This window comes from Chrysemys picta, chromosome 9 (assembly GCF_011386835.1).
Source record: "Chrysemys picta bellii isolate R12L10 chromosome 9, ASM1138683v2, whole genome shotgun sequence".
NCBI classification, from domain to species: Eukaryota; Metazoa; Chordata; order Testudines; family Emydidae; genus Chrysemys; species Chrysemys picta.
In genome coordinates, this window is record NC_088799.1 from 66,039,866 (window position 1) to 66,052,360 (window position 12,495).

Here is a 12,495-nt window from a genome sequence, read left to right on the forward strand (position 1 = left end):
GGGCTTCATGAGCCAGGGCATTAGCGGGTAGGCTGGGTCCCCGAGGATGACTATAGGCATCTCCACATCCCCAACAGTTATTTTGTGGTCCGGGAAGTAAATACCTTGTTGCAGCCGTCTAAACAGACCAGAGTTCCTGAAAACACGAGCGTCATGAACCTTGCCCGGCCATCCCACGTAGATGTTGGTAAAACGTCCCCTGTGGTCCACCAGTGCTTGCAGCACCATGGAAAAGTATCCCTTTCGGTTAATGTACTGGGTGGCCTGGTGGTCCGGTGCCAGGATAGGGATGTGAGTTCCATCTATGGCCCCACCGCAGTTTGGGAATCCCATCGCTGCGAAGCCATCTATGATCGCCTCCACGTTTCCCAGGGTCACTACCTTTGGCAGCAGTACATCAACGATTGCCTTCGCTACTTGCATCACAACAACCCCCACGGTAGATTTGCCCACCCCAAACTGGTTCGCGACTGACCGGTAGCTGTCTGGCGTTGCAAGCTTCCACAGGGCTATGGCCACTCGCTTCTGTACACTCAGTGCAGCTCGCAACCGGGTGTCACTGCGCTTCAGGGCAGGGGACAGCAACTCACAAAGTTCCAGGAAAGTTCCCTTCCGCATGCGAAAGTTTCGCAGCCACTGGGATTCATCCCAGACCTGCAGCACTATGCGGTCCCACCACTCAGTGCTTGTCTCCCGTGCCCAGAATCGCCGTTCCACGGCATCAACATGACCCATTGCCACTGTGATGTCCTCGGCGCTGGGTCGCCTGCTTTCTGACAGGTCTGTGCTACTCTCAGACTTCAGGACATCACCGCGGTGCCGTAGCCTCCTTGCCTGACTTTTCTGCATCTGCCTCAGGGAAACCTTTATGATAAGCTGCGAGACGTTGAGAGCGGCCACAACTGCAGCGATGGTCGCAGCGGGCTCCATGCTCGGAGTACAGTGGCGTCCGCGCTGTCAATGACTGGAAAAGCGCGCGAACTGTTTTCCCGCCGGCGCTTTCAGGGAGGGAGGGCGGGAGTGATGGACGGATGACGACAGTTTCCCAAAAGCACCCTCGACTCATTTTGTTACCCAGAAGGCATTGCCGGCTACACCCAGAATTCCAATGGGCAGAGGGGACTGCGGGAACTGTGGGATAGCTGACCACAGTGCACCGCTTCGAATGTCGACGCTATCACCGTTAGTGTGGACGCACAAAGTCGAATTACTGTCCTTAGTGTGGACACACACGTTCGACTTTGCAATATCGATTACAAAAATTCGATGCAAGTAAAATCGAACTACTCTCGTAGTGTAGACAAGGCCTTAGCCCCACAGCTGGGTCATATGTTGTCTAACTCATGAAGGAAGCCCTATTGTTCTGCCCTTGTTGGTGTCTGCAGCCCTGTCTCTGGGATCAATTCTCAGCTCCTTCTGGGCTAGCTTTAAAGTCTGTCCTTGCCCCGTTATAGAGCAGTACCCGCAGAGCTTTTTCCCTTGAGACTCTGTGCCTTTAAATTCTAGCCCTATCCTTGGTCTTCTGAATGAAACTTGTCCCCTTCTCGGGGCTTTGGCCACTATTCCAGTGGAGGGAACGCAGGCCTGCCCACTACTCTGGGGCCCAACCCAGGCACCCTACCAATAGCAACCATATGCTGCTCCCTTTAATAGTTGCTGCTACTATTCCCTGTAGCCCCTTTCTGTTCCCCTTTACCTCAGGGTCTCTCCCAGGCTGCTTTACCTGTGGAGTTTTACAGCCTTCCAGTCCTTCCTCACCTTTCTGGTCCTAGCCAGCACCTGAGTTGCTCAGGCCCAAAAGCTCCTTTTAACTGAGCCTGCTGTGCTCTGATTGGCTGCTTCCCTGCAGCCTGTCAAGACAGACCTGAAGGACCTGCCTTCATTGATCTTTTCCTGGGGCGGGGTGTGGTAGGACTATGAGGCCTCTAGCAGGGGCCTCAAAGGGCCTGGTACATCCCATCACAGACCTAAAAAAAATGTCCCTCTTGGGTCAACCCAAAATGAATTTCATTTCAAATTTTTCAATTTGGTCACCAAATCGGAAAAATCAATGACTTGCTCAGCTCTATACCTCACATCACCCCCAAAAGGGAGAAAATATTATTCACTCTCATTTTATAAACTGTGCAATTAAGTCTGAGAAAAGGTATGTGACTTGCTCAAGATCACACAGGAATTTTCTAGCAAAGCCAGAACCAAGCTCTTTTATGAGATGTATGCAAATCTCATCCATTAGTCAACTCAGAAACTATGCATCATATCCATATGCCTGGCTCTGCTATCTATAGAAATTGGAATTCTTATTTGTACCCAACGTTACAAAGTGTTTTGAGATCTACAGATAAAGCAATACTAGTATGCAAATACAGAACATCATCATTGGTCACGTGTTTCAGACTGAATAATTCAACATGGAGAAGTTCAGTACCATGGCTGGAAGCACAACTCTAGTTGCTGAGAAAGATCAGAATCCATTTCTGATGCTAGGGTCTGACACTTCTTTAATGGGCTATTTCATCAGCACTTTGCACCAAAGTTTGCTGCAAAGGTAGGATTAGCTTCCTAAGCACGAATGGAATATGTAACTGCATTGTGTACATATCTTGCTAGGTGTGCAGTGAATGAGGAGGGATGTTGTGTGCTTTAATTATCCTGTTTGTAAAACGGGGCTACTCCAGATACTTATATCCACCATCAGTTTTGAGATCCACAGATGGAAAACACTCTGTAAATGCCTGCATGATTATGCAAAATGTTTATTCAAAGTACGATTTCTCAGTGCTCTATTAGCTCTGTGTATATGCGCTCAAAAAAGGGGCAAATTTCACCCTGAGTGCATATATGTGCAGCATTGAGGTTTTAATGTCTATCAAATTGTTCCAAATTGGTGGAATTTGTTTGTTTTATTGATTTTCTGTTTTTAAGTACCTAGGAAATTCCGTATCAAAAACTAAAATAAAAGAATGTTAAGTAATGCTGCTCTATTCCCCTGGCCACATCCCCATGGCCCCAGCACGTTCTTCGCCCTTATTTCAGGGCCTCAGCTGTTCAGTCCCAAGAGCCAGCCACTCCTCTGTTAGGGTTACCATACGTCCGGTTTTTCCCGGACATGTCCAGCTTTTCGGCAATCAAACCCCGGTCTGGGGGGAATTGCCAAAAAGCCGAACATGTCCGGGAAAATGCCGGCCGGGCACTTCCCCTCCCGCGGCGGCTCTGCTCCTCCCCTGACTTTTCGGCTCTGTTTAAGAGCCGAGCTGCCCGAGCGCTATGGGCTTCAGGCAGCCCCCTTGCCTCCGGACCCCAGCCGCCGGCCGGGCACTTCCCCTCCCGGGCTCCAGCGGCGCAGGGTCCGGAGGCACGGGGGCTGCCCGAAGCCGGTAGCGCTCGGGCAGTTCGGCTCTTAAACAGAGCCGAAGAGTCAGGGGAGGAGCAGAGCCTCCGGCCGCGGCGGCTCTGCTCCTCCCCTGACTCTTTGGCTCTGTTTAAGAGCCGAGCACTACGGGCTTTGGGCAGCCCCCGTGCCTCTGGACCCTGCGCCGCCGGAGCCCGGGAGGGGAAGTGCCCGGCCGGGGGCGCAGGGTCCGGAGGCATAGGGGCTGCCCGAAGCCCAAGTGCTACCGGCTTCACAGTTTGCCGGGCAGCCTCCAGACCCTGCGCCCCCGGCTGGGCGCTTCCCCTCCCGGGCTCCAGCTGCGCTGGGGAAGCGCCGGCCGGGGGCGCAGGGTCTGGGGGCTGCCCAGCAAACTGTGAAGCCGGTAGCGCTCGGGCAGCCCTTTTCGCGTGAGTGGGAGGGAGGAGGGGGCGGAGTTAGGGCGGGGTTGGGGCGGGGCTGGGGGGGGAAATGGGCGGGGCCAGGGCCCCGTGGAGGGTCCTCTTTTTTTATTTGTTAAATATGGTAACCCTACCTCTGTCCAAGATGCTTACAGTTCTCTGTGCCCTCCAGGGATACAGTCCTCACTCCCTAGGCTCCCAGCAGCAACTGCCCTACTCTGCCCTGCAGCTCCCTTTTTATATGGGCCTGCTGGGCCCCAAATGGCTGTTCCTCACAGCCCCTCTCCTATTGGCCGCGTCCCACACCGCTCCCCAAGGCTCTATTAACCCCTTCTCTGCCAGTGTAGGGCAGACACCCCATCACACTATGTTTTTGTGTACATCCATTGTACTGTATATCCATGTTTCTGCCATTTATGTTGATTTTATACACACGGATGGGTTAATTTAACTATTTATACCAATTATATCTATACAATCATAGAAACATTATTAACTTTTCCTTCTTGCCTAATAGTAAAATGAATACATTCCTTTCTGGAAAAATATTTGACGGTCAAATAGTGAAATGAAATAGCAAATTTTCCTTTAGTAAATGCTCCAGGCCAGCTAGGCAAAGCAATGATAATACTTTGTTCTCTGTCTCAGGCCAGTCCACTTTGCAAGAAAGCAGCAGCAAAAATGACCAACTTTACTTATCTGCATCTGGCGAATTCCCCCTACAAGCAGCTAGCAGCTACACTGGCAAAGTTTACAACAGTGAGAGCAGCAGACCTGACAACAGCAGCAATGTTGGTGACCTTTCCATCTCTGCCTCCACGGAGTACTATGAAGAAGCAGGCAGTAGCAGCACAGGTAAACTCCCCTCCCCTTTTCTTTTTCTGGTAAACAACCCTCCATTATGGAAGAATGCTAGTCCCCACTATAGTTATGGCTAAAACAAGCTTTCAGTTAGAAGCCCAATTTTGATACCCACTTCCACACATTTAATTTTTACCAAACCTGCTTTAAATATAATGGGAGAGATTTATGCCAGGATAAAGATTTCCAGATAGTTTGAAGCATATAGGGCCAGATTCTTGGGAGATAAAGGTGTTTCAAAATGAGGTGGGGATCTTACTTCTTGGCCATTTTCTGAATGGGTTTGGTTTTTTGCCGGTGAGGATTGTTGGGCTTTTTTTCTTGGCATAGTATAACTCAAAATTCTTGGCTTTTAAAGGTGAAATTTTTAAACCAGTTTCGTTAAACCATTGCAAATCCCTGTGTGGGCACTCTTATATCATTTTTATAGTGGCTAATTGCAATATAGCTTAGCTCAATTAAGAAATTGTTTAAGCTAAACCGAAATAAGTGACTCTTAAACCAAAATAAGAGCATCCATTAACATGGACTAAAATGGTTTAAAATCACAGCTTGGACTAAAGTGGTTTAAAATCAAAGCTTGGACTAAAGTGGTTTCAAATCACACCTTAAAAATATACAAAATAACTGGCATAAACTGTGAAGTTCTGTGGTATGGAATAAACCTTTTTATTGCCACTTTTATTAAGGATATTCTATATCTATATCTCATTGTTCTGGGTTTGGACAGTGCCTAGCACATCAGGATCCTGGCCCATGATGAGCAATAGGAATCATAAAAAAATAATAAATAATAAAGGTGCCTCCATCTGTGAGTAATACATTCATCCCACACTCCTGGCAATAAACTAGCCCCTCAGACCATCACGTTTTCTATATATAGAATTTAGAAATGTTAAGTTCTTCTTTGAGTGTGTCTATTAGGCCATGCCTGCATCATGCATGTCCTCCCATCCCAGGACACAAAGGGCAGGGCAGCCGCAACCGTCTTTCAGTTCTTTCTTCCCAGCCAGGGCAATGAGACAAAATTAGCAGTGTTTTCTCACTAGCCCTTAGGGGAACCACCATGGGACCCAAGTCTCATTTATGCCCTTCCACCAATTCCCCTGATTCCAAGAGTGATGTGTAAAATCGGACAGATCTCCAGTACTAAAGCTCAGGGGGGGATCCACATGGATGACAGCATCTTGAAGCACCACAACCACTGTAAGGTAAGTAACCATTCTTTCTTCTTCAAGTGCTTGTTCACGTCAGTTCCAAGTAGGTGTGCCCGTGCTGCGGGCACAATCGTCAGAAAGGTTTCCGTTAGCAGCACCCTTCGGGTAGGCCAGGGAGCCCCCTGAAGTGACACTTTTATGGTGCTCAATATATGACCCTGCCGACCTGACCCCCCTTCAGTTTCTTCTTACCACCCGTGTTGGGTCGTTGGAAGAGCTTTCACTTGCCTCACAAGTGCTTCCCTTAGCTTGTTTGTTAAGTTTGGCATATGTTTCAGTTCTTAGTTTAGCATAGTTTAGAGTTATACTATTGGTTAGGGACCGGGGTTCCACCCTATCCATTTCCTTCCCTCAGCTCCGGGGCATGCCTCGGAGCCAAGGGTTTAAACCATCTGAGACCTGCTGTAAGCCCATGCCAACGGGTGACCCCATGACGCGTGCCTGAAGTGTCTGGGGAAAGAGCACCAAACAGACAGGTACAAAATCTGTAGGTCCTTTCAACCCAGGACAAAAAGGAGTGGGACTTCTGTCTGAAACAGCTTTTGATGGAGTCCGCTCTCCATCGTCAACCCACCTCAGAGCACGGGGTTCCAGCGCCGAGCGAATCGGTGTGTAGCGCTCTGGCCTCAGTGCATCATACGGCACAGAGAAAAGAGTCCAGAGACTCTCAGCACCGCTCCCCGACACCGCAGACTACCGGTACCATTCCCACTCGCCAGTACTGCACAAGCGGAAGAAAACGGACAGAGGCTGCATACCGAGGCTGAAAGTGTCTCAGCCTCCGGGTGCATCAGCAGTGTGTCCCAAGAAGGAGCACTCAGTGCCCAAGGGTCAACAGTTGGCTTCGGTCCCCTGAGGGGGACCACTGAGTCTGGCGCCCAGTGACTCCCCAGACAGGCAGTGCCAGGTGGAGGAATTGGAGCTCCCCTCCACCCCGGACCCTTTTGAAGCTGCCAGGGAGTTAATAGAACTGATGGCACCGCAGCCCTTGGTGGTCAGGGACAAGCCCCCGGTACCTCCATGCCCGGTGCTGTCTAGAGGAAAGCCGGCTATGATGCCACGTTCTTCTTCTCCTGCACAGTGCCATTCTCCTCAGCACCATTCCCGCTCACCATCGCCCAGGCACCGGCAGCCATCTTGGGACTCCTTCCCAGCACTGGCCAGGTAATCCAGATCTCTGGCACCGCTGGAACGGCACCGACCTCAGGCACTGCTGGAACCGTGCTGATCGCCAGCACCGTTAGAGAGGCAACGATCACTGGCACCAGTGGAGCGGCACCGATCCCCGGTGCGGGAGCATTGGCACCGATCCCCTGCGCAATACCAGTTGGCGCCGCTGTGGTCATCCAGGTCCACATCGGGGTCATCGGACTTGGATGCAGAATCATTCTACTCCTGCCACAGTGGGCGCCGTTCCCACAGACATAGGAGCGAGGCTCCTCTAGCTTGGCCTCCGCGTGGGCAGCCTCAGCTGCAATGGCTCTAATGGATCCCCTAGGCTTATCATCAGGCCCAGGGTTCATTCTCCAGGGGCTCTCATTTGGTCATCTCCAAAACCAGAGCACCCAACCACCTAGGGATCGTCGGCCCCTAAGGGATCGGAGACAGCTACATCCCATGACCAGGCGGCCCAGGTCATCACAGAGGTTGCCACGGCGACAATACCAATGGCAGACCAGGCTACTGTCATCGCAATGAGGGTCAGCCCACGGGGCCCAGATATCGAACAGGACAAGGCCAGAGAGCTTGAGGGACAAGAGGACTCCGTGCCACCCCGAGCCTCATCATCCTCGTCCCCTGACGAGGCAGTGGCAAGGGCCTCGGCTTCTGGACCTCCACCGATAGACCATTGGGCACAACAGGACCTCCTGCGCAGGTTCGCCCGCAACATGGGGTTGCAGGCAGAGGAGGTTATCGAACCTGAGGACCCTATGGTCGATATCCTAACACCGGAAGGCCCATCCAGAGTCACTCTTCCCCTGATTAAAACTATACAGAGCAATGTGAAAACACTCTGCCAGACCCACTGCAAGGGATGTCGAATGCAAGTACTTTGTCCCGTCCAAGGGATATGAGTATTTGTTTTCTCATCTGCAGCCATGTTCCCTGGTGGTCGCCATGGTTAATGAGAAAGAAAAATAGGGGCTAACTCCGAAGTCAAAGGAGTCAAAACGGTTAGACCTATTTGGTAGGAAGGTCTATTCAACTGTGGGCCTGCAGCTAAGGATATAACTTCAACTCGTGGGCCCTGATGTTGAAGTATAAGGAGCTTATACCATCGGACTCCAGAGCCGAATTTATGGCTATCGTTGAAGATGGGAAGTCGGTGGTGAGGACCTCCCCTCAAGCTCCTCTGGATGCAGTGGACTCTGCCACCCACACACTGTCATCTGGTCTAGCCATGAGATGGGATGCATGACTGCAGGCATCTGGTTTACCTCCAGAAGTGCAGCAAACCCTGCAAGACCTTCCGTTCGAGGGTGCAGGGTTATTCTTAGGCCAAACTGATTCTAAGCTGCACAGCTTAAAAGACTTTTGGGCAATGATGAAGTTGCTGGGGATGCATACCCCAGCACTCCAGCGAGAACATTTCAAGCCCCAGCCCCAACAGCAACGGTCCTACCCTGCTCACCCTAGACAAGACTTTTACAGACGAAGGTCTAGAAATTCTAGGTGCAAACCACCCCACTCCCAGTCAGGGCAAGTCCAGGGCCCGACCAAGCCATCGTTGGGCTCAAAGCAGGCCTTTTGAAGAGGCGCCCAAGGACGGCGTACCTGTCATGACACCAGATCCTCCTCCTTACTTTTTGAATCGCCTATTCCACTTCTACCCTGCATGGTCCCAGATAACATCGGACCATTGGGTTCTTTGCATGGTAGAGGTGGGATATTCTCTCCAGTTCTGCTTCTTCCCTCCCTCCCACTCTCCTACCCACCCACCCACCTTCCCCATCCCTCTTCAGGGACCCTTCTCACGAGCAACTCCTTATCCAGAAGGTGCAATTGCTCCTAGATATAGGGGCTGTGGAGGAGGTTTCTCAGGAGCAAAGGGGCGAGGGATTCTACTCCCATTATTTCTCATCCCCAAGGCAAAGGGGGGGTCTCAGACCCATTTTAGACCTGCGTGGACTCAACAGGTTCATGGTAAAGTTGAAATTCCACATGGTCTCCCTGAGCACAATTATCCCTTCCCTGGGTCTGGGCGACTGGTACACTGCCCTCGACATGAAAGACGCGTACTTCTACATAGCCATTCGACCTCAGCACAGACGGTTTCTACGGTTTGTGGTCAGCCATAAACATTACCAGTTCACGGTCCTCCCATACGGCCTATCGACTGTGCCCCGAGTATTCACCAAGTGCATATTGGTGGTAGCAGCCTTCCTCCACAGGAGGCAGGTACAGACATATCCTGACCTAGACAACTGGCTGCTGCAGGGCCATTCCAGGGAGCAGGTGGAGTCTCACGTCCAACTAGTCAAATCCACATTTCAGAGACTAGGACTTCTCAACGTGAACAAGTCAACCCTATCACCAACCCAGAGAATAGAATTCATCGGGGTGGTACTGTACTCGATACAAGAGAAAGCTTACCTACCAGAGACACGATTTCAAGCCATAGCGGGCATCATTCAGGACCTCATGCAGTACCCCACCACTACGGCTTGGGCTTGCCTGGCCCTCCGCAGCCACATGGCAGCCTGCATGTACGTGGTCAGGCATACCAGACTCAGACTCAGGCCACTCCAAGCGTGGCCTGCTTCTGTATATCGCTTGTGGCGCGACAGGCTGGACTCAGTACTTACATTGCCACAACAAGTATTTCAGTCCCTCCATTGGTGGCTCCACCCCAATACAGTGTGCAAGAGAGTTCCTTTCAACAGCCCACAGCCCACCTTGACCCTAGTAATGGACGCATCATTGTTGGGTTGGGGGGCATACCTGGGGGACCGCCAGACGCAGAGGCTATGGTTGCAAGACAAGCTCTCTCTTCACATCAATATCAGGGAGCTCAGAGCAGTACAATTGGCTTGCCAAGCATTCCTGTCCATACTACAAGGCCAGTGCATGGTAGTGATGATAGACAACACCACTGCCATGTTTTACATCAACAAGCAGGGGGGAGCGTGTTCCTCTCCCCTATGTCAAGAAGCCCTTCAACTTTGGGAGTTCTGCATAGCACACTCCATTCACCTGGAGGCATCCTATCTCCCAGGAGTGCAGAATGAACTAGCGGACCAACTCAGCAGATCGTTCTGCAATCACAAGTGGTCCATCCGATCAGATGTTATTCACTCCATCTTCCAAAGGTGGGGATTTCCCCAGGTCGACCTGTTTGCCACCAGGAACAACAGGAAATGCCCAGTGTTCTGCTCCTTTCAGAACCACAGCCTGGGCTCCCTCTTGGATGCATTCCTACTACCCTGGGGAGGCCACCTCATGTATGCCTTCCTGCCAGTCCCTCTCGTGCATAGAGTACTGCTCAAGATCCACAGAGACAAGGCAAAGGTAATCCTCCTTGCTCCTGCATGGCCCTGTCAGCATTGGTACACCACACTTTTGAAGCTGTCAGTGGACGACCTGATAGCTCTACCACTCTGCCCCGACCTAATCACACGGGCCACGGCCACCTTCACCACCCAGACCTTCAGTCCCTCCATCTCACCACCTGGAAGCTTCATGGTTAAATCTGATGGAGCTCCTGTGCTTGAGTCCTGTCAGAAACGTCCTTCTCGGCAACAGGAAACTATCCACCAGGGTCATTTATTTAGCCAAGTGGAAAAGGTTCACATGCTGGTGTGAGGAGCATCATAAACCTCCCTTACAGGCACCAGTTCCACTCATCTTAGAGTACCTCCTACCCCTGAAACAACAAGGCTTTGCACCGTCCTCTATTAAAGTACACCTTGCGGCCATCTCGGCTTTCCACCCGAGAGCGTCCGGCCGTTCTGTATTCACCAATCCCATGGTGGGGCATTTCTGGAAGGGTCTGGAAAGGTTATACCCACATGTTTGTCAGCCAGTACCTCCATGGGACCGTAACCTGGTATTATCCAGGCTCATGGGGCCCTCCTTTGAGCCATTGGCAACTTGCTCTTTGCTCTCTTTGTCCTGGAAGGTTGCCTTCCTAGTCTCTATTACATTAGTTAGGAGGGTGTCTGAGCTGAAGATACTAACTTCTGATCCACCTCACACGGTCTACCACAAGGACGAGGTGCAACTCAGGCCTCACCCAACTTTTCTTCCCAAGATGGTGTCTCATTTTCATACCACCCAAGATATCTTCCTGTTCATTTTTGATCCCAAGCCTCACATCAGTGCCCGGGAACAACGGCTTCATTCACTGGACGTCCAGAGGGTGTTGGCATTCTACATTGAGCGTACTAAGCCGTTCAGAAAATCGAACCAACTATTCATGACAGTTGCAGATTGGATGAAAGGACGCCCAATCTTGTCTCAGCATATGCTATGAGCTGGCCAAGGTCCTGGCTCCGCCTATTACAGCTCACTCCACAAGAGCTCAAGCCTCTTCAGCGGTATTTCTGGCCCAAGTCCTGGTACAGGAGATCTGCAGAGCAGCTACTTGGACACTGGTCCATACGTTCACCTCTCACTATGCTATCACCCATCATGCCAGAGATGATGCAGCCTTCGGCAGAGCCGTGCTCCAATCAGTGGTTCCTTGACGCCTACCCCTCCTCCCGGGTAGAGCTTAGGAGTCACCTGATTGGAATTGATGTGAACAAGCACTCGAAGAAGAAAAACAGTTACTCACCTTCTCATAACTGTTGTTCTTCGAGATGTGTTGTTCACGTCCATTCCAATACCCACCCTCCTTCCCCTCTGTCGGAGTAGCCGGCAAGAAGGAACTGAAGGGGGGTCGGGTCGGCAGGGTCATATATTGAGCACCATAAAGGTGCCACTCCAGGGGGCTCCACGGCTGACCCGTGCTGCTAAGGGAAAACATTCCAATGATCGTGCATGCGGCGCGCACACCTGATTGGAATGGACGTGAACAACACATCTCGAAGAACAACAGTTACAAGAAGGTGAGTAACTATTTTTTATTCAATTTTTTCCCCCAGGTGCTATTCCTTCTAATCGACCTTCGCTTAATGGAAAGTCTTTTCCACAAACATTCCTCTCTTCACTGGTCTCTCAGCAGAGCTTTGATGAGATGGCTAATAATGTCACAAACAGAGCACTTTTCCAGGTATGAAGTCATTGAACGTACACATCTCAAATATAAAACTAAAAGTAACAGTTTGTTGGATGTGTGTAGTTGTGTTTCATGTATGAAATGTATTGTTACGTAGGAGTCACCAGATGACTACACTGCATTCCAGAATAGAGGTGGGTCATTTCTTTCTTTGGACTGTTTCTCGTAGTTGCATGGTTCAGGGTTTGAGACATCAGCTAGTGGAGCCAATAAAGGTCTTTCCTTCTTTTTGGTCTCAGAACTAACAAACAACCATTCTTTCACAAACTGAGAAGAGACAAAAATCGGGTGAAACAAAACGCATTCTCAAGACTGCTGAAGAGTCCTAAATGACTTGAAAGGGAACTTGAATGGCAGGGGAAATAATTGCTGAGTAGAACTGGGCTAGCAATTCACAATGAACAGATTTAAAATTTGTATTAAAGC

General features: G+C 50.7%; 1 protein-coding gene across 2 annotated transcripts in view; it reads left to right on the forward strand.

Moving 5' to 3' along the window:
* LOC101941434 (fibrous sheath-interacting protein 2-like) overlaps positions 1 to 12,495 on the forward strand; it is a 75,922-nt gene that overhangs the window by 48,112 nt on the left and 15,315 nt on the right. For both annotated transcript variants that reach the window (XM_065556481.1, XM_065556480.1), the window contains 2 exons: positions 4,420 to 4,626; positions 11,936 to 12,063. In XM_065556481.1, the coding sequence (XP_065412553.1) occupies positions 4,420 to 4,626; positions 11,936 to 12,063 (335 nt within the window). The remainder of the gene's footprint in view (positions 1 to 4,419; positions 4,627 to 11,935; positions 12,064 to 12,495) is intronic.